Here is a 26,323-nt window from a genome sequence, read left to right on the forward strand (position 1 = left end):
CACACACACACACACACACACACACACACACACACAGGCTGTCTTTATGAAGTAGCTGTAATCAGAGGTGGCTCTGGTCTCTTATTACAGCTCAGATCTGATAGAGGAGGTCTCTGTCTAATGAAACAAACCTCCTCCTCAGCTGATCGCAGGACGCTGCAGGAGGCTGTTTGCCTGATAAAGTCAGATCACACTCAGAGTGGTGGATGCTTCGCTCTGCAGCAGAAGTTCAGTCTTTCCGCAGTAGAGGCTCCGTCACTGCACACGGTCTGTGGAAGTAAATGTGCTGAGCTTCTTCAGCGTCTGTGGAAACTATCCCGAGCCTCCATTTACTCTTCTCACAGCTCTGTGTGTGTCTTTTTGTGGTGAAAATATTAAAGACAGTTAATCGAGGCTATATTAAAATCAATACTCAAGTGTAATAAGTTTCACCTCAGCTCTCTGCAGAGTTTATAGCAACATAAACGTGTTATGGATCAAGTGTGATCCCTGTGTATTAGTTTGACCCCTGGATGATTGGTTAGCCTCAGGCTACAGCGTTAGCTGCTTGCACCCTGCCTGAGAGATGAAGTGAACACAGAGGGAAGTAGAGAGGCAGTTTACTTGGTAAACATGAAGTTTATGTCGAAGGAGCCACTAGTCCAGTTTCTCTGACTTCACCTCAGACTGAAATGTTTCTGTGCTTTTGATCAAGTCAATATAAATAAAACATAATAGAGGCAACAGCCTTTTTGATTGTGGTGTTGTGATGTGGATGGAGTCATGTGTAAGTCAGGAAGTGGAGTGACATCACACACCAGCGCTGTGTGACATGTGTCAAAACATCCAAACCAATTATTTTCTATGGAAATCTGCAGACTTCAAGCTTTAAAAACTCCCCTCACACTAATCCAAGTGACATCACTGAGGACATGTCCATCTTTTTCCAGAGTCTGTGCACTCCAGACTCTGACCTCAGATCATTGTAATGGAGAGGAATTTCACCCACATCTGTGAACTGACACGCCTCATGGTGAGAGGAGGTTGAGTGGGTCAGGTCTGTTTGGAAGTTTCTCTATGTTCTCGCAGATCATTTTCTTCATGTCGACAATCTGTCTATAATGTTGTCGTCCTGAGCGTCTGTTCTGTAAATCTACATCTGTTTCCTGTCTGTCCGTCCTGGGAGAGCGATCCCTCCTCTGTAACTCTTCCTGTATGTGCTATATGTTGTACAGATTGTAAAGCAGCCTGAGACAAATTTGAGATTTGTGATATTGGGCCATTTATGAAAAACTGACTTATGTATGTGTTGTTTCTATTTGAGCATGTACCTGATTAACTTAGATGCAAGTCTGACTCAACCTTGATGTTACGACTGAGGGGGCTGGGTAATGTGACTTTAATTTAAAATGCTAAAATGGCTGAGGGGAGTTCACAGAAAAGTTTACCAACTTCATCCAGATAAGTTCTGCTTAAGTTCATTTCCTGAGTGGAGGCAGTTTTAAAGGCCCCTTCAGGTTTCTTTAATCACACAATCTGTTATTTTTTATCCCTGTTCTTTCTGCTTTTCATCATTTTTAGGAGAGCCATAAATTAACAGTAAACTCCTCCGACACGCTGTCCTAATCGATGCTGGGATAATATTCACTAAATAGACAAAAGCTATAAAATCATATCCGACGGGCTGATTTATACCTGTCTTTATGAGACACTTTACAGTGACGAGTTTCCTGTCGGTGCTGGACTTATTCCAGCAGAAATGAGAGCTGAGACGTTTGACGCCAGGACGACACATCAGCTGTGACGGCGGGTCAGAGTCGCCTGAATCTGCCCAGCATAGGAGTCTTGGCTTGGGGAGACGGATAGTTAGCCAGGCCGGGCAAGCAGCAATAAAACCCCATCCAGAGTTGTGTTTTTTATGCCCTGGGCTCCATTAAACGTGACCTCGATAGAAACGGGACATGAATAAAACAAAAGCAGGAGGATCGCAGGCCTGGTATGCAGGACGTGGCCCTGATCCAACGAGCCGGGAGGAGGAGGAGGGTAACAAACAAGAGGGACAGTGTAATTCTGTGCGATAATGACCCAACAATAGAGCGGGGCAGAATCATTACGGCTGCAGCTAACCTGTGATCCCCTGCTCATATTAACAGTCCAGACCTGCTCTGGTCTGTCACCGCATCGTTTTTCTTACTGAAATCTTTTCTTTTGTTGTTTAAATGTCAACATCCTCTCATGTATTCAGGCCAATGGCTCAGGCATACATTAGCTTTTCTCTGATCCGGCTCATCTATACTGTTTGTTCCCAACTCTGCTGTACAACGAAGCCCCAGAGCTCCATCACAGGAGTGGTACGCCTACACCGGCACCACCTGTCAAGTTCCAAACATTTTCATCTAAATGGATTTTGTACAAAACTTTGTACTCATTGAAATATGTTTAAATATGTTATTGATCCATTAGAATCTGATTATAAAAAGGCATTAATTTAAGAAGATGGATTTAAAAGACAGTTATCTATTATCGTTTCAGTAGAATTCCAAGACTCCAATACCCACAATGCTTAGCAGTTTGGGAAACTCCGGTTTAATTGAATCTTCATTTCCTTCCCTCTCCATCTTCCAAACACACCTCAGGTGAACTCCTCAGTATGACCTCTGACCTTTCACCTCAGTTAGGATGGAGCCAATGGAGTGAGTTTCTCAGTGACGTCACTGTCTCTTTATCTGTGCCTCCGCCGTGTTCACTCCCCCCTCCCACGCTGCTGGGCTTTGACTCCCCCGTCATGTCGACATTCATTGATCGCAGCTCCTCTCAGACTTAAATACATATTGTCAGGAGCGATGCTGCAAGTGGAGCACTAACTTGATTTCCTATAGGCTTTAAGGTCATAAAAATCATCTGAGTCAATGTCAGCAGACTTACGGCTTGTCATAAACAGGAGGTCTCACTCTGATACAGAGGCGTGGCCTCAAAGTGACCTCCAGCTGTGATTGATGCCCTCTCAGCACTGCTTGTTTTGAGTGACAGCCAAGCTGCTGGATGATGTGTGTGTGTGTGTGTGTGTGTGTGTGTGTGTGTGTGTGTGTGTGTGTGTGTGTGTGTGTGTGTGTGTGCGGCTGAACAGACAGTAGAAATAAAGCTGATTTCAGCGGTGCTCCTCTCCACTGCTGGTTTAGGATGAGGCCTTAAAAATAAAAACTGTGACTGAAATGAAGGAGTCGACTTCAACTTTCAGTCAGGTTTTGTTACACAATGAGAAAAGCTGACATTTAGTTTTGAAGCTCAACATGTGTCAAATAATGATGTTAAATAATGTTTGGAGTCACAGGAAAATGATAAAAGCAAGGACCATGACCTTGATATAATGGTTGAATGTACCACAGACTACATTAACTTCTGTATGGACACCAGCAAGGACTGTACACTGCTTTCCATTCCAAACAACAAACCCTGGATCACCAGTAACATCAAGACCCTCCTCAAGCAGAAAGAGGAGGCCTTCAGGGATGGAGACAGGGAGAAGCTCAGGTGTGTGCAGCATGAGCTGAAGAGGAGATTGAAGCAGGCGAAGGAGGACTACGTAAAGAAAGTAGAGAGGAAGCTGCAGCACAACAACACCAGAGAGGTGTGGAAGGGGATGAGGACCATCACTGACTATAAAGAGAAGAACAGCCAGGCAACATCAGGTGATGTGGACAAGGCCAATGAGTTCAAGCTGTTCTACAACAGGTGTGACACAGCCTCACCTGTTCTCTCTCCCACTGCTTCAGCTGCAGCTTCTCCTACAGCATCTCCTCCACAACCTGGCACTACAGCTGCAACTCCCTCCACACTGGGGTCAAGTCTCCTGTCCTTTACAGTGGAGGAGGTGAGGGTGGAGCTCAAGAGGCTACGCCCTGGAATGGCAACAGGCCCTGATGGTGTGTGTCCGAGGCTGGTAAAGGACTGTGCAGCCCAGCTGGCTGAGCCTCTCCAGAGGATCTTTAACTTAAGTCTACAAACAGGGAGGGTCCTGGTCCTGTGGAAAACATCATGTCTTGTTCCTGTACCAAAAGTAGGATGACTGGCTGAGATAAATGACTACAGACCGGTGGCCCTCACATCACACATCATGAAGACCCTGGAGCGGCTGCTTCTCCACCTTCTGAGGCCACAGGTTGAACATGCACTAGACCCCTACAGCTCGCCTACGAGGAACATATTGGAGTGTATGATGCCGTCCTTTACATGCTCCACCGGCCCATTCTTAGGTGATTCATTCTTGGACGAGCCAGGTGGTTAAATGAGGATTATGTTCTTTGATGTCTCAAGTGCATTTAACACCATCCAACCCCCCATCCTTAAAGACAAGCTGGAAGGGATGGGGTGGATCCCTGCTTCACGTCCTGGATTGTGGATCACCTGACAAGACGACCACAGTACGTCAGGCTGGATAACTGTGTCTCAGGGACAGTGATGAGCAGCACTGGGGCTCCACAGGGGACTGTTCTGGCTCCGCTCCTGTTCACCCGGTATACGGCCGACTTCAAATACAACTCTGAGTCCTGCCACATCCAGAAATACTCAGTTGACACAGCTGTTGTGGTGCGTATCAGGAACGGGCAGGAAGAGGAGTACTGCCTCCTACTGAACACCTCCAAGACCAAGGAGATGGTCATGGACTTTGGGAGGTCTAGGCCCGCCCTTCAGCCAATGTACATTCGAGGGAAGGACATTGAGGTGGTGCACACTTATAAATACCTAGGTGTGCACCTGGACAGTAAACTGGACTGGTTCCTGAACACAGATGCCATCTACCTTAAGAGGCAGAGCTGAATCTTTTTCCTCAGGAGGCTCAGGTCCTTTGACGTCTGCAGTGAAATGCTGCGCATGTTTTATCAGTCAGTGGTGGCTAGTGTACTCTTTAATGCTGCAGTCTGCTGGGGCAGCAGCATGTCCGACATGAACACAAGGAGACTGGACAAGCTGGTAAAAAAGGCTGGGTCTGTGCTGGGCAGGAGTCTGGACTCACTCAAGACTGTTGTGGAGAGGCCAACTTGGACAATACCAACCATCCTCTCCACAACATTCTGGCAGGACAGAGAAGCAGCTACAGCTGCAGCAAACATCTCATCTCACTGTGCTGCAGAACAGAGAGGTTCAGGAGATCCTTTGTTCCCACTGCCATCAGGCTATACAACACCTCAGCCAAAGGAAGTGGACTAATCTTTATTATTGTTTATTTATTATCAACTGTTATCATTATTATTATTAATATTATTATCAATGAGCTAATGGACATTGAATGACTTGAATTTCCTCTAAGGGATTAATAAAGTATCTGTCTAGCTATCTATCTAAATGATCAGGGAACAGAGTTTGAACTTATCATTTTACAGACAACAAATGATTGAATGCTTAACGTTGTTTTTTTTGTTTTTTGTTTTTTTCTGGAAGCAAAAAATTAAAAACCTATTGATTTCATGATCCTCACTTGTTTTCCTGTTTCTCTCAAACAACTGACACTAAAACTTTAGTATCAGGCGTGTAGCTCCCATCTGGAGCTGTGCTGCTGCTAACACAGCTGAGTACACTAACAGCTGAGTAAGCTAACTGCCTCCCTAGAGACAAAACTATTGATCATTGATTAGAGAAGAAGTTTATCATAAAAATGTTTAGACTTTGACAAACAAGTTAAAATTGTCACCTATTTAAACTTTTAATAAAAAAAAATTTTTTTTTTCTTTTTAAAAGAGATCTGAAAAGTTGGTACACAGTTTCTCAACCTAGGAGTCTGGATCCATGTGAGGTCACTTGAGAAGAAGATGAGGTTGTGGTAATGTTTCTATAGATCAATATAAAATATGATTTTTAATTTAAAAAGTGTTCAGTGTTATTGGGAAACTTTCTTTCTTTCTTTCTAATATGGATATCAATCTTATGTCTACATTAGCCTAACTTAACAAAAAGACTGACAGCTGAGAGAAAGAGATGCAACGACTGGTCAATTAATCGATCATCAGAAAAATTATCTATTTATCTATAGCAACTATTTTGATAATCAATTCATTGTTTAAGTCCAAAAAATAGCTGTTTTCAGCGACCATCACCACCACATACTCCATGTTCAGCGGCAAATAAAACCTACAAACATCAAATTCAAAAAAATAGCTCCATCATGTTTGTTTCAAATACTGCCAATGTTAATATTTCAGTATAAATGATATGTAGCCGCCTCTTCACAGTAAAACTCAAATGTGAATTCATCTCTTATCTGTGAGTGAACCTGAAGAAACCACAATGCAAAATAGGGCTGAAACAAACAATAATCTACTCACCTGACGATTCTTTTTTAGATTAATTGATTAATTGTTTAATGAACGAAACCTCCAAAAAAAAGCTGAAAGTTACAATTTCAAATGTTGTGTTTTGTTCCAAACTCGCAGAAAATCAGTTCACTGTGAACCAGAAAACATTCTGATTTTTTTCCCATAAGTTTTGCTTGAAAAATAACTGAAATGATTCCTCATTATCCAATCAGGTGCCATGTCCATTGTCTAATTGGATAATCAGCTAATCAGCTAATCATTTCAGCTCGAATGCTGTTCACTTACAGGTCTGTTGAAGCCTTTACAGTTTTTTTTCCAGAAATTAGATAAATACAAATTAAAGCTGTAAAAATGATCCAGATTCTGTGTCTCTGCTTCTGAAGTTCACTGTGCTCAGGTTGAAGATGAAAATTTTACAAGTATTTGAATAGCTGAACTTTCCTTCTTATTTTTGGTGAGTTAATGTTTTTATCTGTGCTTGTCTTCACTATTGCAGTGTAGTCTTTTGTGGTGAATATCAGACTTCTCACCGTGATGACGGGTGACGCTGCGTTGGGTGGGCGGTCCCTCGCCACCACCAGCTCCACCATTTCTCCAGGCTGCTGCAGGAGGGTGAGGGCCTGCTGCTGGCTGATCCCCGGCTCCAGAGGACAACCGTTTATCACCACGATCTGGTCCCGCTCCTGGAGACGCCCATCCCTGCAAACACAACCCAACATCAGTCTCAACTTCTCGATGAGATGATACAGAACTAATTCTTTGGCAGATTCTTTCAACAAAATGACTGATTTTACAGTTAGCAGCCAGTTGGTTAGCTTTTACCATGTATTATTCAATGTGTTGGGAAGCTAAAATCTAATCATCTAGTTATATACAGTCTCCATTAAATGGTCAAATAAATACATACACTGTATTACAGTTCCGCTGTTTAGATTTTATGTTTCTTTTACTTCAAAAGCTGATGCTGTTGTCCGCTTGTTGTTGGTGAACACAACATTGACACATGATCACCTTCAAGTTATAGAGTAGAAATGTTGAACTTGTGATATTCTAAGTTCATCAGTTTTACTCACTCCTTTCCCATTAAACACTGTTTTCACCTTGTCATTTCATACACTGTTATTATGATAATATCTACTAAAGCTGCTTTAAGTACAGATTAAAGAACAATACTGTATCTGTGTCTGCACGCAGCTCATTCGGGATAAATCCTCTGTACTTTATATTACTGCTGCCCATGTTAAATAACTTATGTTTATAATGTGCTTTTTACGTTAATTTCATTGCTTTTTAATGAGGTCAGATCTTAACTTGGTGAGTAAATGTTTTTATTATTACTATTTATTTATTTCTTATTCAATAAAAAAAAGACTAATCCACTAATGCTGCTGAGATCTCCTGCTCATCTTCAATGTAGGAAACAAACATATTATTTATCAGTTGAACCTGTGTGCGATGCCTCCAGGCTGGATGTGTTTGACGAAGACTCCCTGACTGCTGCTTCCTGCAGGATTCAGACCGACCACGCTGAAGCCCAGACCACCAGAGAATGGCCGAGTCAGACTGACCAACTCCGTGTGACGGCCCTGTGCGCGCACACACACACGCATACACACACACAATGTTTATATTTATGCTGTGGTTTGTCTGTGTTTATATGCATGCAGGGCAGGGCATTCTGCAGGGGTGTGTGTGTGTGTGTGTGTGTGTGTGTGTGTCATGGCTCCACCCACCTTGGCGGCGGTGAGGATCCACTTCTGGAGGAGGTCAGTCTGATCGATGGGCGGAGACGAGCCATTGGTCAGGATGGAGGAGGAGGCAGACAGGGTGGGCGGGGCCGAGCTGCTGGCGGGATTAACAGCGCTCATGATCAGCTGACCCTTTTTGGAGAAACTGAACTCACTGCAGGCATCAGGAGGCATACTGCTCAACTACAGAGAGGGGAGGTGGAAGAGGGTGAGGAGGAGGAGGAGGAGGAAGAGGAGGAGGAGTGGGGTGAGGAGGGGGAGGCTGTCAGATAGGAGGTGATACATGTTTTGCAGAGTTGGCTTGGAGCAGGAGTGTTAGAAAACACAGAAGAACAGTGTGTGAAGCTTTATATAAAACTGTAACTGAGCTCAACCTCTATATGTTTTACTATTTACTTACAGTATTATTCTTATTCTTTGATGTAAATAATACTTTCTCAGACTGTGTATTGTGTAACATAGTCTTTGTTTAGATGACACTTCAGTAGAGCTGCAATTATCAATTAATGATAATCCATTAATTTACTAGTTAAATCTTCTCAAATCTGACAATTTACTGCTTTTCTCTGTTCTATCCGACTGTTTTTGTGGTTTGTGGAGAGTTCGTTGAATAAAAAAAGGACTTTGAAAACATCATCATCAGCTTTATTATCAGGTTTGTTTCATTATTTTCTGATATTATATAGTCAAACCAATTGAGAAAATAACTAGCAGATTAATCAATAATGAAAATGATCAATTGCAGAGTCTTGTCTTGTCTTGTGAGGTTGTTGCCAAACTGTCGTTTTTGCTTGTTTTTTTGTCTCTTAGTGTTCTGCTTAGTAAACAAAACAGACAAAATGACAATTTGTAACCAATCTGTATGGGAGATGAATAAGCCTGTCAAAATCAATTAAAAAAATAAATAAATAAAAATATAAAGACAAAAACAAAGCAAAATAACTGATTAAGAATTAAAACAACATTAACACAACAATTTTAACAGAATCAAGAAACATAAATAAAAACAAAGATTACATTAGCTAGATTTAAAAACATAATAATGAAAATAAACCTTAATCCTTACACTAAACATCCAACAACCTTGGCTTCATTTGTCTATATTTCTCAAAAAAATGTTTTGACAATTATATTATGTTGGTCAAATACTGTAATCTGCTGTATTAAACACACTAAATGATAATGGTCAGTGTTACAAATGGTAACTCAGGAGTCTATAAAAATGCATTTAATCTATTTAATCTTTAGTCTTAATAAAAATTGTTGGGTGAAGCATGTTAAAGATTACAGACAGTTACAGTCTAATGTAATGTCATACAGAGTCTGTGGTTTGGATGTTCGGATTTGACCACTGATCAGGATGACGGATGAAGGTTCATATTGTCCCAACAGTGCAGAACGAAACAGCATAAAAATATCTTTGTTCCAGCAGCATCACTCATATGAATAAGTTGTAGTAACAACTGCATAGAATCAATGTTTAAATTATTCATTTTTATTTACCTTGTGCACACGGCATTGTCTGTGCTGTGTGTTACATGTGTATCTGTAAAATTGACGACTCTTTTTTACTGCAAACAAAAACAGTAAATAAAGATGGATGTAGCCTCTGTGACATCACCCACAGATTTCTGAGGCTCAGAGTGAGCTGATCCACTGTCGCCATCTTGGCAGTGTCTGACTCCACCCCTAACTCCCAGCTTATCCAAAAATGGTCAAAGAGGTGGAGTGTGTCGGTTTGTGTCAAACATACGCTCACCCACCTGTCACTCAAAGAGGCCACGCCCTCAATTCTCCATAACCTTAAGCCTTAATAAAATGTAAACAGGTGAGTTATATAAACAGTTGTAATGAAGGAGGAAATTAGCTCTAGAGACTAAAACTGTTTTTGTACCAGGCTGTAAACATGTTTATTTCTGCTGTAAAGTTGGACATTTTAACATGGGAGTCTGTGGGGACTGACTCACTGTTGGAGCCAGACTCTAGTGGTCATTAGAGGAACTGCAGGTTTTGGTTCTTCAATGTTGACTTCATGTTTCAGTCTCAGAGGTTGGTACAACTAAAGTAACCTAACCTAATGTAGATGTTTGAGGAGCTGCTTGTCGTCTGAACAGAGGATGAGAGAAATCTGTCTGTCAGAGCCGAGGCACAAATTATATCAATGGCTGAGATGACACAAAAGATTCAAAGTAGAAAAACTGTGAATCTTAGCTGAAAGCAGCGCCACATTTTGAACTCATTCACTGGCTGCAAAGTCTCAGTATAACATTGTACAGCCATCATCAGTGTTGGCACTCACTGATGCTCCGGTGTGTGAATAGGAGTAAATCCCTGCTGCAGCTTCTACTGTACATGTGGTGGAAAGACTGAAACCAGGAGATTGGAGGCTGTTAGAGCAGCACATTAATGAACATGGACTCTCAGCCACAAGTCACATAATGGCCGAAAGGTTCAGTTGTCCACATACTTTTGGCCATGTGGTGTATTTATTTTTGTAATCTCTCTAAAGGCTGAAAGTGTGAAGTCCATGTTGGACTCATGCCATAAACTTCCACCAGCTTCAGGTTTTTACCACCAAACAAAAGCAAAGATCCAACACAGAAAGAGAGAGAGAGAGAGAGAGAGAGAGAGAGAGAGAGAAAGAAAAAAAGAGAGAGAGACAGAAAGAGAGATGGGGAGGCGCCCTTATATGCAAGGACGTTGTCGAGAAGAAAGAAAGACATGGAGGAAAAAAATGAAGCGGAGAGGCCTGGGGGTAAGTGGGGAGGAGAAAGGAAAAAAAAAAAAAAATCAATAGATTCCTCTGCAGGCTCCCTCTCTCTGAACAGGTAATGTATTAATGACCTTTACACTCACATTGTGGAAACTTATCAGTCTGCGGCTTATTTAGGCCAGGCTGACGGAGCAGGATCCCGAGCCATTTCATCAATACCGCCTCGACAAGGCCGTTACTCAAACCAAGACACTAGATATTAAAGCTTGATAGATCCGCAGAGAGCCGGGGGAGGGAGGGAAAATAAATAAAGAAAGAGAGAGAAGTCCCTGCTTCATATACCCTCCACCAGCTTCCACCGACGCATTCATAGACTCAGCTCTGACCTTCGCAGCACTTAGAATATGAAGCCCAGCGTCGGTTATTGCCATTATCTTAATTTGGCCTGCAGATTGTTTATTGTAAAGGCTCCACGTCAGGACGAGCTGGAGCTGAATACAGATGCAGGCAATGCAGAGGGGCGTCAACGTCCCCACTCAGCTCCACTGACAGGTCACAGTGTGGACAGGAGGCGGCACAGCGCCGATATCTGATAGGCTGTCAACACCTGGGTGGAGTTACACATGTCAGATCTGATGTGACACGTTCATTAGTCTGCAGCGCTGATGTTAAATACAGCTGATAAAACAATGATCTACATTATTACACTGTGTGAGCAGAGGAAGAGAAACACCTGCTGATGTCATCTGATACAAAAAACCTGCAATTACAAAGTATTCACATTATGTTCTTAATGTGTCAGGTTTTAGAGAGAGGTGTTTCTGATGAATAATGCTTCATGAAGCTTCACAGGTGTTGATTCACCTGTCTGGGCCCCAGAAATAAGTCAGTGGATTGTTGATTTTATACAAAGCTGAACTGCTTTATGACCCGTGTCAGGGAGTGTATGTAGACTCTGCTGGTTCTGCTGTGGTCCGGTCTCAGACCAGGTTCACTGTGTTACTCACCTGGCTGCGGAGCTGTTTGATGGAATGCTGCAGGGTCAGGATGTGGTTGAACAGTGGACTCTGAAGGGTCTCCCTCAGGTTTCCCAGGGTGTCACTGTGGGTCCACTCTTCCCTCTGGACCAGTTTGGAGTGCAGACGGTCCAGAGCTCCCAGTACCTGCTGACGCTCCGCTGAGGACACTGAAGACAAACACACACAAATTAAACACAGAGTGAACAGGTAAACAGCTTGACAATGTAAAGACAAATAATAATCTTCACTTCAGCTGTGAGCTTTGTAAAGTACTGAACAGCTGAGAGAATGTACCTGTCGGGACATTTTCAAACATCGTCGTCCCTCTGTCTTTGTCTCCGTTTCACTCTCTGTCTGTCGTTCTGGATCAATCTGAGCAAAGAAAAACAGAGAAGAACATTATTTCACAATTATTTCAAATACCGGGCAACATCAGAAAAGACACATAAAGACATGACTGAGTCCAAATCTGTACTGTAAAGGCTCAATAGCTAACTTTGTTAGAAGTGTGAAGAAACTACAACTAAGACACATAAAAACACCACAAAGAGACACAAAACCACAACAAAGAGATGTAAAACCACAACAAAGAGAAGCTAAACCACCACAAAGAGACATAAAACCACTACAAAGAGATGCTAAACCGCCAAAGAGACAAAAGCACCACAAAGAGACGCTGAACCACCACAAAGAGACACATCACCACAAAGAGACACATCACCACAAAGAGACGCTGAACCACCACAAAGAGACACATCACCACAGAGAGACACATCACCACAAAGAGACGCTGAACCACAACAAAGAGACACAACACCACCACAAAGAGACGCTAAACCACCACAAAGAGAGGCTTAACCACCACAAAGAGATACAACACCACCACAAAGAGACAGAACACCACCACAAAGAGACAGAACACCACCACAAAGAGACAGAACACCACCACAAAGAGACACAAAACAACCACAAAGAGACATAACACAACCACAAAGAGACACAAAACCACCAGAGTTATAAAACCACCTGAAGAGACACAAAAGAAACCACAAAGACACAAAATCACCACAGAGACATAAAACCATAACAAGGAGATACAAAACCACCACATAAAGACATAAAACTACCACAAAGAGACAGAAAACCAACCACATAGAGAGACACCACCACAAAGAGACGCTAAACCACCAAAGAGACAAAACCACCACAAAGAAACGCTAAACCACCACAAAGAGACATAAAATCACCACAAAGAAACGCTAAACCACCACAAAGAGACATAAAATCACCACAAAGAAACGCTAAACCACCACAAAGAGACATAAAATCACCACAAAGAAACGCTAAACCACCACAAAGAGACATAAAATCACCACAAAGAAACGCTAAACCACCACAAAGAGACACAACACCACAAAGAGACGCTAAACCACCAAAGGGACAAAACCACCACAAAGAAACACATCACCACAAAGAGATGCTGAACCACCACAAAGAGACTCATCACCTCAAAGAGATGCTAAACCACCACAAAAAGACAAAACACCACCACAAAGAGACATAACACCACCACAAAGAGACGCTAAACCACCACAAAGAGACACAACACCACCACAAAGAGACGTTAAACCACCACAAAGAGATGTAAAACCACAACAAAGAGACACAACACCACAAAGAAACGCTAAACCAACACAAAGAGACGCTAAACCACCACAAAGATACGCTAAACCAACACAAAGAGACGCTAAACCACCACAAAGAGGCACAACACCACCACAAAGACACGCTAAACCACCACAAAGATACACTAAACCACCACAAAGAGATACAACACCACAAAGAGACAGAACACCAACACAAAGAGTTGCTAAACCACCACAAAGAGATACAACACCACCACAAAGAGACACAACACCACCACAAAGAGACGCTAAACCACCACAAAGAGATGTAAAACCACAACAAAAAGACAAACACCACCACAAAGAGACAGAACACCAACACAAAAAGACAAAACCACCACAAAGAGACAGAACACCAACACAAAGAGTTGCTAAACCACCACAAAGAGACACAACACCACCACAAAGAGACAGAACACCACCACAAAGAGACAGAACACCACCACAAAGAGACACAACACCACCACAAAGAGACAGAACACCACCACAAAGAGACACAAAACCACCAGAGTTATAAAACCACCTGAAGAGACACAAAAGAAACCACAAAGACACAAAATCACCACAGAGACATAAAACCATAACAAGGAGATACAAAACCACCACATAAAGACATAAAACTACCACAAAGAGACAGAAAACCAACCACATAGAGAGACACCACCACTACAAGGGGGAACAGGGGGCTCTAGGGTATGTTACATATAAAATGCAGCCATTTATTGATATTTTTAATAACTTTGAATAACTATGAATCATGTACCACGACAATTTAGTTATCAAGCAATTCAGATAAAATATAGCTTAGCTGCATGAGGCCTTTGCTTTGAAAATCTAATATACATCTTAAATTATTGTATATTTTTCTTACTGTCAACAAATCCCATGAAAAGACCAAAGCCAGAAATGTGTTCGACTCGGTGCTTTAACATTGAAGCCCCCTCCTTTAACATGTCTGTTTACGGGCTCATTTTCCTGTATGTGCTTCACCCACTGATGTATCACGCGATTAAGTTTACCCCCTGCTCACAGCTCGTCCCTGTGAACCAACCCTGCCTGTGCTGCGTTCAGGTGTGTCTCTGTATCTCAGGTGGGAGGCTCTTTATCAGACTGTTAGCTCAGCAGAGCCGCTTTATCAGCACACACAGAGGCAAAAACACACAACACGACATTCCCCAAACTTTACACCAAACAGCAGGACAGAAACCAGCCTGAAAGTCTCACTCACTCCGGTAAATCAGTGATTGTGTGTGGGGGAAACTCACCTTTGCGCTCACCTGAGAAAGCAGGAAGTGAAACTCGACAGCTCAGAGGGGAGGGGTGAAACGAAATGTGAAATTAACCAATAAATTATCCCCCAGTTTGTCTGTTGTGTTTGTTTGAAAAGACGGTTTTGTAACAGGAGCTTTTAAAACCGTTTAAATCATGGGATCAATGGGAATCACAGGCAGATTCAACTCGCAACAGGTGCATCAAACTTTAAAAAGTGAAAGAAACTCGCTCTGACTAGCGGCGACATCTTAAAAACACACTTCAACTTAGCGACGACACCAAACTTAACGTCTCCATGTCTTTACAACCGTTAACTTCACTGCAACGACATTTAAACAACTTCTCCTCCATCAGCTTCACAACTTCACAGCAACATAACCGTCCGCTAACAGCCCGCTAGCCGCTAGCATGCTAACTTAGCTTCTTAAACAACGTCTGAAAAAATGTCGTGTCGTTATATTTGAAGCTGGATAATGAGTCGGGGATGTAAGAACCGGTCAAATGCTAATTCATAGAAAACAGAGCGATTTCAAATTGTTCTGAACTGGTGTAAAACTCACATCAACTGGATCCAGTTTGGTACCAGTGTCGCTTTAATGCTGCTTTCGGGTGCAGTCGGAAATACTAACTATGCTTCGATTTCAACTGATGTAGGTAATTGTAGGACGTAGGAAACATACACAAAAGCCACTATTCTGGAACACAGTATGAAGAGATATTGATGGGTTTTTTTCTTTGTTATGCACATTTTATTGTAATTTATTTATTTTTCATACTGTTTTTGCTTTATGAGACAACTTTGGTGCTGCTGTTTAAAAGTCTGATCTTTCTCTGTTTTACTTAGTTCAATAAAGGTTTTTTTTTTTTTAGTTTAACGTTTTATTCCTTAACAAAAATAAATAAAAGCCACCAGTCAATGAAAAAACTAAAACAAACATAGCAAAATTGAAAAATCTGAATTGTTTTTTGAGCTTGAAAGTTCATGCATGACATTGGAAAATAAATAATCTAAACTAAATGTCGCTAAACTTAGTCGCTTTATGCAATTTATCACTTTTTAGTCAATTTACTGTAAAAAAAAAAAAAGAAGAAAAAAGTATGATAATTTCATGATATTCATGCAAAAGTAAATAATTATTTATGTAGGTATAGGTATATCTATATTACAAAACTATTCATGACATAGTTACAAGTGAAGAACATGCTGTTGTATAAAAGTGAGTTTTGAGAAGTGATTTAAAAGATACTACAGGTTGTATTATAAATACAGTATATTATTAGAAGGCACCTGTCATATTTGACAATATTTAAAAAGAATAAATTTAATTTTACACATCAGCACAACAAAGAAAATGAGCAAAATGTCCCAACAATCTAAGTGTAATTAAAAAGCAGTCTTAATGAATAACAATAAATACATAAAATAATGATAAAAATCATTCACAGGTATGTCTTATTTTTAGCCACTAAATTAAAAAGAACTAAATGATATACTTTAAATTTAACTAGATCATACAGTTTACCCAGTTCACCCTTATCTAGTTGATAAAACATTTTTCGACAGTTTGTACTCTTCATGTCGTATAGAGTGCTAAATTACAATGTTTTGGGGCGTCCTGAAAGCAGCATCCTGTCACGTGATAAAGTCGGAGTCAGTCATGGCGAGCTCCCGGACACGGCTGGTGTGTTTACGCTCCGGGATGTGGAGCCTGTTGTTTTACTGTGTTTACTCTCATTTAAAGGTGGTTTTAAGCGAAGACGTGCTCAGCTGTGAAAACCTCAGACTCGGACAGTATCCTTTCATCCATGTCTGTCAACTTAACGTGTAATTTAGAGGGAGAAACTTCACCTGGAGGAGGCGGCTAACGGCTGCTAGCTTGGTGAAGCTGTCAGCAGCTAAAACTGTAAATATTGATCAGTATTAGTGAAATACTGCAGTTACCGCCTGCAACTAGAGATTTATTTACGTTATAAACCACATATGGTCTGACAGGACAGGAACTGTGCCTCATATATTACTAAATGAACCCAGAAGCAGCCACATTGTTTATCTGAGTGAACAACAGGAGGAAAAAGTGTTCACGTCTGTAATACTGACACAACAACCTAACAACTATCTAAAATACCTGATTACAAATGATATAATTATATAATATAATTAATTATAAAATAATTGATTTAAGAGTCATTCGAAACAGGTGCAGTCAGAAACAGATCTGAAAATGTTTCTGGTCAAACGTTTCATCCCACTGATGCACAGTGTTAATAATGATAATTATAATAAAAATAATACATTGAATTACTTAAGTGCTTTTCAGTTTAGTCAGAGCTCAGCCCACGGGGTGGGGGAGAATCTGGTGGAGAAGATGACTGAGGTTGGGAGGAGCTGAGGGTAGTGTAGTTCGGAGGTTTTTATGGTTCAGGTTTGAGACGCCTTTGTCTCCATTTGGTGTCAAAGCTGAAAAAACATAGTCACAGTGAGTAATCAACAGATCAGAGAGACTGGTGATGTTTCCTGATAATGAAACTCCTGTTTGTTCACTCCATGTTAATGTCTGGACTCCTTCACTCTGCTCATGTATCTCTGTAACGACCCAAAGATTGATGAAGCCACTCAGGAGCCGGAGAACTGCAGAGACACGACAGCCTGGGGTGAGGCACCGGACGAGATGTTTGTGACAGCTGTGATGATTTTGATGTTTATGTGAAGAATCTCACATTCACAGTGTAAACAGTATTGTCTATTGTATTGGTGTAACTGTCAGCCACTTTAAAGCAGTTCTCACCAAAGAATATATCTGGATTTCAAAGTAATAGATGCTTTGGGTGGGGTTTTGCATTTGATGTGGATTAAAAACACTTTCCTCCATGAGTATTTGAAGACACTTGAATTATTGGAATAAGTGGCCGACTAGATAAACACTCAGAGTTTACTCACCAGCCATCAGGCTAAGAATCTAACTGATTGATATACACTAGTGTACTGTATTGTAGACAATATAAAACCGTATACAACACAATTTATAGATGTATACAATCTAGACCAGAAGTATTTGTTACACACACGTTGGATTTAAAAAAAGGTGAAAGAAAATCTGACCGACAGTCATTCAGAGAATCAGACAGCTTCAGTAGTCTAAGAGTGTGTGTGTGTGTGTGTGTGTGTGTGTGTGTGTGTGTGTGTGTGTGTGTGTGTGTGTGTGTGTTTTCTCAGTGGAGTGCCTCCCAGCTCCAAACATCAGCTGTCGACTCTCTAATGGGACGGAGTTCAAGTTCAGCGGGAAGGAGGTGGGCTTCAACAAAACCATCTCCTGCAGGAATGTGTGAGTGCTGACACACACACACACACACACACACACACGCATTTCACTGACAGAGGTGTTAAACATGTTGTCTTGCTGCAGACAAAAACGTTACTTATAAAGTTTGTCAGTCAGGAGACAGCTGTTGAGGCTCATCCACTCAGAATGGACACGTGTTGATTTTAACAAAGAAACTTCATCTTACTCATTAATTTTCTGCTGTTTATCAGAGTCCAGGTATGGATGCATTATGAGACAACGGGCCCCTGGACATAGACAAGTAAAAGGCCCCCACTTCCAAACTGAAAGACGCACAGAAAGACTAGTTGTTGACATGTTGTTGTGGTTTTATGTCTTTGTGTCTTTAACTGAGCTCAAGAAATATCAACAGTCACTTCATACAGAGGCTCTGACCCCTTGGGGCCCTGGGCCCCTGTAGGCCTGTTCAGTAATACATACATGGGCCCAGATCACACTAATTGATAAATGATATTACTAGGTGTCACAAAAGGTCAAATGACGTTCTCTGCTGTAATAAAAAGGGTTTAAAATTCTTAGATTTAATGTGAAGTCTCCTGTAGGAACCCTGGATCATTGTTCTGGTCATACTGATTATTGATTATTCTGAGAATTCTAATAGTTTTTTTTCTTTCAGGAGCGGTTACTCCTACAAAGTCGCTGTGGCTTTATCTCTGTTCCTGGGCTGGCTCGGAGCAGATCGCTTCTACCTGGGATACCCTGCTCTAGGTACACACACACACATGTAATGTAATGATTATAGCTGAGCAATAAATCAAATTAATCTATAGTTTTATTTTGCACTATGTGAAATCTACGTACAATCTTGATAGAAAGGTCATTTTCAGTCAGAAATAGCAGATGAAGCCGCATCAGTCTCCTTCCATCAGGACAGTCATGTAAACTGTGACATCCATATCTACTCTACATGTATAACCATTTTCACAAAACAGATGGACTGAAAAAACTTACATTTTTCTACATTTTCTGTTTAAAATCATGAAATTTTACCAAAAAAGACAATTCGGGTTTTAATTTTTGGTTTTGTTGCCTCGTCGTACTGTTGATAATCAGTCTGTAACTGTTGATTATATTCATTATCAACTGATCTGAATAATCTTATAATGGAACTTTAAATATTTTGGTCCGTAAATATTCAGGTAAGAGGGAAAAATGTATCACTTGAGGCTAAAAGTTCATTCTTCATCTTGAAAATTGAAATTGAGAAAACCTCAAAGTTCATTTAGTTTTCTGAGATTTTGATCTTATGACACAGTTCAAGCTCCGGATCGCAACCAAATAACCTGTTCTGACACTGCTCTCAGCTGCTGTGTCTAAAATCAAGACTGAACTCAGAACCTTAACTTTTAAGCTAGCACGGTTGAGAAGTCCTTACAGCGCTCCAAAAATCTACTTATGAGTGACAAACTCCATCTGCTGAGGAAGATCATGTGATATGATCAAAAGCTTCTGAACAGCTACTAAAAAGCTACTGAACCTTAACTTTGGAGAAGCACAGAGAATGTTTGTCAGTTAATCTGTGAGATTTTTGTTGACTTCGTCTGTAGGAAGACGTCGAAGGTTTTTACGCTCACTTTCAGAACAGGAGGTTCTGAGTTCACAGCAACACCCAGAGGACACGAGAGGAACTGCTCGTGTCGGACATGTTTCCTCCTCCTGTCTCCTCCTGGAGCTGAACTATTGATGAAAATGGGCAGCATTGCTCTTTAACTGTTTCTTCGTTTTTCGGTTTTCCAGCCTGAATTGAATTGAATTAGTCTTTGTTTGTCACTGATCTAGACACAACAGAGCGAAACAACCCAGAGAATAACAGTGATGATTAACACAACAAGGACGAGTTATTATCAGCAGACTGAGTCTCCTCTCCCCTTCTTTTAATTAGACACCTGCAAAACCACAAGGGCTGAGAGGCTCTGCATGTGTGTGTGGTACTGGGGGGGTGGGGGGTGGAGGGGTTTGGATGGATGACAGCTGCACTGACGAACACCTGGCCTGATTTGGCACAGGTTGGCCCGGGCCGAGCCAAGCTGAGCCTAGCCGAGCCAAGTCAGATTCATTTAAAAACAATCATATTAGCGACGGCGTTGTTACAGAGCAGAACAACCAAACAGAAAGAAGAAGATAATAAGATTTAACAGCGGAAGTCCTGTTAGCGTCCCCTACAGGCTGCAGAGGTAAATCCAAATACACAAACAATATGAACAAACAACAACATCCAGTCTGAGCAGCAGTGGCCCCGAAAACGTAAAGTTAGTGCTGAGGATCATTAGAATTAAAAGATTTATCCTCTGCAGGAACAGGATCAGGGCACATTAAGAACATCTGCACAGTAAATTCAAGAGCACAGATCAGTCATTTGTTTATCAGTGCACTCATGTTTGTTGTTATTTTCATTATCAGTGAATGTGCTGATTATTTTCATGGTTAATCAATGAATCGATCAATAACATGTCAGAAAATGGTGAAAGTGGCATCTGACCAACCGTCCGGAGGACACTCAGTGTACAGCTATAAACACAGTGAAGAAGCACAAATCCTCACATGGGAGAAGTTTTGGTGTTTTAAACAATCAATTGATCGATCATCAGAATCATTTCCTGTTTATCAACTAATTTTTTCAGCTCCAAAGACATGCAACAAGGTCCTCAGTTATAACGTGCACCCTAACCAGTGGTAACCAGTAGTAACCGTTGGTAACCATTCTGATCGAGTCTGATTATAAGGATGGAAACTGGAGTTGTGACACAGTATTTGACTCTGTGCCTGATGACTGACCTGTTCAAACTAAATGTGATTTCACTCATTCATTCAGACAAACTCACCGGTGCTTCAAAGTGTCTTTAACACTGATTCCCTCTCGTTATCTCTCAGGTCTGTTGAAGTTCTGCACTGTTGGTTTCTGTGGAATCGGCACTCTGATTGACTTCATACTGATCGCCATGCAGGTGAGTTCCAGCCCCAGTCAGGTACTGGTCAGGCACTGGTTTGGAAACACTCAGATCTCTCAGGTCTCCTCCAAAGAAATGTCTGTAAATGTCAGAAAATAGTGAAAAATGTCCAACACAAGACTTCTTTAAAATTTTTAGAAACAGAATCCTCATGTTATTTTTGTTTGTTAAAGGCTTTTTGGGAAATGCAGAGCAGAAAATCTAAATCAATCTCACGTCTGTTCAAAAATATGAAGCTGCAGCCAGCAGCTGGTTAGCTTAGCTTTGCATAGATTGGGGAAACAGGAGGAAACAGCCAACCTGGCTCTGTGTGAAGGTAAGAAAATCTTCCAGCTCCTCTAAAGCTCAGTTTTCATTTACTTGATCCTTAAAAACACCAGACAGTTAAAACACCAGTCTCAGTGACATAGGAACTGCTCAGTCCAGAAAACTCTTAAATTAGGGTCCATTTATTACCATTTCCCAGACCTTTCAACTGCATCTTCATCTGTGGATAAAGCACACTCAGATGTCCTGGACATATGGAAGACAGAAACAATCATACTTAGGTCACACAAAGACATCTGAGCATGCTTCATCTGCTGAGGAAGAATATGATAAGCTGGGAAAGCTCCCTACAAAAACTGGTAAGTGGACACTAACGTGCAGGCGTTTTGTCAAGCTCCTGGTTATTTTCACCCCTCTTCTACAGACAGTAGTTCAGTGTCCTGACGTTCAGACTGATCTCAGATCAGTGATTTAAACTTGTCACGCTCCACATTAGCTTCATGTTTGCTCCTCAGCTCCTGGTTTCATGTCCTCTTTAAGACTGACACTTGTGATGAAGAGTTCCTTGTTTCCCTGGGGATCCATTTCAGCGTGGCACACGGCAGTGGAGCCTCATATTTTAGCAGCTAACTGCCCATCTGGGGGGGGGGTGGCGGCAAGTCTGATGAATAAACAGGCATCGGCCTTCTGATTATTATTAACGCCCATCCATCGCGCGTCATCTCTCTGAGGCCCCGGGATGAATTATTCTTCCAGAAGTTTCTAATGGCCTGAGAGAGCGCGGAGGCAGATGGATGGAGCGAGGGAAACCGGAGGTGAAGGGACAAATCACTCCTTCCTGTTGAAGTGCTTTAGATAATAGAGGCTGGGAATCCATCACAGGAAGGGGTGAAGGGGACCTGCGATGGATGGAGGGATGGATGGATGGACGGACGGGCAGACTGACTGACTGACTGACTGACTGACTGACTGATTGACGGACTGCCAGTTTAAACGTGAACACGGTGTGTGTCGACAGTCACGTTTGACCGATCACAGATTTTTAGACTTCTCTGTTCATGAGAGAAACGATCATGAGGTTCAGCGAGATCAGAGCCTCAGAGATTTTATTTTCTCTCACTGTAGAAACAAAATATTTGAGCTGAGACAATCAACAAGAACATTTTAAATAGTCCACAAAATTTAAATGATGCCTGCATGTCTGGGGCCAGTCAGTGCTTCTGTGTGGCCCCGGCATCCTTCAGATCACAGTTTGTTTTGACATTCAGCCAAATATGAGTGTGGAACTTCATGCTGGAACATAAAAACTGTAAAAACTGTAGTGATTGTTTTTCTTCAGAATCAGAATCTGTTTGGTTGGGCAGGTATACGAACATTCGAAGAGTGTGTCTTTGTTCCTCCACAATAATAATAGGATTAAAAATAGATGAAGATAAATAAAGAAATAATGCAAAAATAAAATAAAGTCTATTTGCAGACAGGTATGGGAGTTGTGAAATAGGATATAAACCTTTGAAATTAAATATAGATTGTGACATGGAGAAGAAATGAGGTGTATGGAATATATGAACGTTACTGAGACACATTGGGTCTGCTCATATATACTGCACATATATAAAACTCTGTGAGGATTATATGACTAAAGCTATGTGTTTACACAAAACCAGAAATATTCATACACATTCTTTTCATCAGAATTATAAAGCCGTGCGTTCGCATGGTTCCACTTTATAAATCTCACTCATTGAAAAATTAGGCGCATGTGCACAAGCCTCATTTCCACTCCCACAATTAGCCATAAATGGATGAAGACACTCCCTTAATCAATCAGTGTGGATAAAAACTCTGATCTTCCTTCATTGGGAAAGGGGAGTCTTAATGAGGCTCCAGACAGGTGTCTGAACACCACTTTAAATCACTGTGAGGAGAAATGTGCATCAAACGCAGCTTCATCAGAGCTGAAGTTAAACTGAAGGTTTATGTTAGTGTAACATTACCTGTTGTTGTTGTGTGTTCTCCTGCAGATCGTGGGTCCAGCAGATGGCTCAAACTACATCGTGGATTATTACGGCGCCCGGCTGACCCGCCTCTCCATCACCAACCAGACATACAGGAAGCCTCACCTGTCCCTGTGAACACACTTGGACACACCACCCCCACCCCAACAGCAACACAGGTGAGTGAAGAGTCAGACTTTGTTGTTGAGTTACAGCTTTAGATTCACTCTCAACAAGCTGAAGGCTTGGAGCTCCCCGGTGGCTCACGTAGGGCATATATCATTAAGGCTTAATCCAACCGCAGCGGCCCAGGTTTGAATCCGACCTGGGGCCCTTTTTCTGCGTGTCATCCCCCCTCTCTCTCTGCTTGACTTTCCTGTCTCTCTCTAACTGTGACTATCAAAATAAAGGGAAAAAAATAACTTAAAAAAGAAACATGCTCAAGGCTTGTTCCTGCCCCAACAACACACTCTACACAGGGACGTGGAGAAGCTGCTCCTCCACTCACTGTGTTGTGGACAATCTACATACATACACACACTCAGTGGACAGGCAGATGAACAGAAAGAGCTAAAGCATCAACTCACCTGACTTTGATTTGAAAGCAGCTTGATTAGAGCTATCAACACCAGTATTTGAACTGTGTGACCTGTTTGAATATTCAGTATTTACAGTCTGTGATTCTATGATCAGCCTTACCTGTTGACCTGTCACTAAACTGAGCTAATGAAAGAGTGAGGACAGCAGCGATCAAAGCCACTGCTGCTCAGATAATCACAACACTGAAGCAGAGGCAGTAGGTCTGTTTCCATTAACTTGCATAATGCACAATTTTGAATCACGAATCATGAGTCATGGAAACTTGAATTTAGAAAAAACTCAAAATTGTCACAAAAAAATGTATACTATACAATATTTCACTAAAATGAAATGGAAACACTTTTCATAAGTCATGGCTCCTGTTGTATCAAGTGAAACCATATCACGAGAGGAGAAACCAGCTTTATTCTCACAACACCACTCAATGGAAACACAGAACATTCACAAATGTGTTTTGTCAACTTTTCTAAGAAGAAAAAAAAAATTGCTTCTATTGTTCTAAAAACTGCAATGGAAACCCAGCTCTAGTGAGTGACGGATTCTGGGATAAAGGTAACACCTGAGCCAAGTGAGGCAGAGACGAGTGCAGTGACGTTCACTGGTCCTCACCAGGAGTTCGTGAAAAGAATGAAAACATGTTGAGATATGAATTTTCTAAGAAGTGAAAGGTGTCGTGTTTAAATGTCAACGTGCAGTAGGTTTCTCAGGGAATAAAGAAGTGACTGTGTTTCACTCCGTCTCATTAGTGCAGCGAGACGCAGGAGTCACTGACACTGACACTGCAGCAGTTTCACTCTGCTGTTCCTGTGATTTTGTGTTTCGAAAAATACAGAATGTATTCCGTTCTATTACATTTACTCATTTGGCAGAGGCTTTTATCCAAAGCCACTTATTCCTTCATATTAATATCTCTTTTTTATAATACAGTTGTTTTCCTACACTGACATTGTTTGAACTCTGATCTTAAAGAGCCATTTGGATCAGTTTGTGATAATTGCATTACTCTCTCTCTCTGTTTCCCTGTAGGTCTCTCCATCAGTCATGTGAGGACTGTTTACATGCTCCTGATCTTTATTCTGTTCCTCTGAGATCAACTTTATCGACACACTGAGTCTGTACGTCAACAAACTGCAGTTAAAGAACGATTCATTTAAAGTGACAGTTCAGACGTTTATTCAAACCTGAGTCAACATGACTGATCAGCAGGTATTTAAAGGGCCTTTAAAGAATTTTTTCAGCCTGTTAACTTCAAACTGTAAACCTTTTCATTCCTGCTGAGTGTTTTCAAAGTCATTCATCAGGTTTTAGATTGAGCTCCTTCCTTCCAGCAGCCGTTAGTTTCACTTCATCTCTATTAAAATCACATTTTTTCCCAGTATAATTTTTCCCGCCTCTTGTGGAGAGAGCACAGGAAAATTTCAGATTGATTTAGTCACTTCAGGTCACATTTACATCCTTACATCTGTCCAGCTGTCCCGTTCCTGTGTGTGGGCTGTTTTTTGTTATATTTATTATGATTTTTGGTCTAATGTATTCTGATATTTCACTGCTGTTGTGTTTTTAAGTTATGATGTTTTTCCATGAAACTTGACTTTGTAAATAAAGTTTCTTTTTGTGTTAATCTACATTGGCCTGTGGCTTATTGAATATCACCAGCCATGTCTTCATGGCTTAAAGTCTTCTTAAAATGATCATCATCAGTATAATAATAATAATAATAAAATCAATAATAATAATAAGTATTATTATTATTCTGCAGCAAACAGATAATTTATTATCCCTTTTTTTCTTGGATGAGTCTTTTAAGATTCTGGAAAATCCTTAACTGTTTAAGTTTTGAATAAACTTGTTTTTTTTGGTGTTCTTAAAGGAGACCTGGACACAGCAGCAGCACCACAAGTTTCAGGACAAACAACAACAGACACAAAAAACTGAAAACCTCTAAAAACTAGGTGACTGTATCAATGGTCAATAAAAATAAGAACAAAAGCAATTGTCAATATTGAACCAATGAATCTGTGGTCAGTCACTGGTGGTTTCCTCATGTCGACTTTAACAATACAAACAAAGTGTTTTTACTCCAAACCAGCAGCAAGCGTTTCTGCTCTTCAATTATTATTCACAAACCAGATACTGTGTGTGTGTGTGTGTGTGTTTTATATTTCCACATCAAGTTAGCAGCCATGTGGCTTTCATCAAAATTCAATTACCATACTGTACCACGCTTCACAGGACAACACACACACACACATAAACACACACACACACAGTTGTGTTTCCATCAGTTCTGAGGACATTACATTGACTTAAACCAAACCTGAAACTGAGTCTTCACCATAACATTTAATGATTTACATCACAGGGTTCCCACAGTGTGACTGTGTAAACACATTAATGTCCTCACAACAAGAGTAATACAAGTCACCCCCCCCCCCCCCCCCCC

At 41.2% G+C, this 26,323-nt stretch overlaps 2 protein-coding genes across 2 annotated transcripts in view; one reads left to right on the forward strand and one right to left on the reverse strand.

The window, feature by feature from the left end:
• patj (PATJ crumbs cell polarity complex component) overlaps positions 1-15,266 on the reverse strand; it is a 127,809-nt gene extending 112,543 nt beyond the window's left edge. The window contains exons 1-6 of the mRNA XM_087179996.1: positions 14,721-15,266; positions 12,065-12,142; positions 11,759-11,937; positions 8,024-8,221; positions 7,737-7,876; positions 6,821-6,989 (exon numbers count right to left, since the gene is read on the reverse strand). Of these exons, the coding sequence (XP_087036122.1) occupies positions 6,821-6,989; positions 7,737-7,876; positions 8,024-8,221; positions 11,759-11,937; positions 12,065-12,086 (708 nt within the window). The 5' untranslated portion in view covers positions 12,087-12,142; positions 14,721-15,266. The remainder of the gene's footprint in view (positions 1-6,820; positions 6,990-7,736; positions 7,877-8,023; positions 8,222-11,758; positions 11,938-12,064; positions 12,143-14,720) is intronic.
• Positions 15,267-16,369: 1,103 nt separating this feature from the next.
• Positions 16,370-25,505, forward strand: tm2d1 (TM2 domain containing 1). Its single transcript, XM_023428713.2, has 7 exons — positions 16,370-16,519; positions 17,306-17,379; positions 17,942-18,050; positions 18,685-18,776; positions 20,940-21,013; positions 23,308-23,459; positions 24,907-25,505. The coding sequence occupies exons 1-6, from the start codon at positions 16,386-16,388 to the stop codon at positions 23,416-23,418; spliced, it is 594 nt and encodes a 197-aa protein (XP_023284481.1). The 5' UTR covers positions 16,370-16,385; the 3' UTR covers positions 23,419-23,459; positions 24,907-25,505.
• The last annotated feature ends 818 nt before the right edge of the window (positions 25,506-26,323 follow it).

Source organism: Seriola lalandi, unplaced genomic scaffold (genome assembly GCF_002814215.2).
Source record: "Seriola lalandi dorsalis isolate HSWRI2012SDOR001 ecotype SW California unplaced genomic scaffold, Sedor1 jcf7180002054885, whole genome shotgun sequence".
Lineage (NCBI taxonomy): Eukaryota > Metazoa > Chordata > Actinopteri > Carangiformes > Carangidae > Seriola > Seriola lalandi.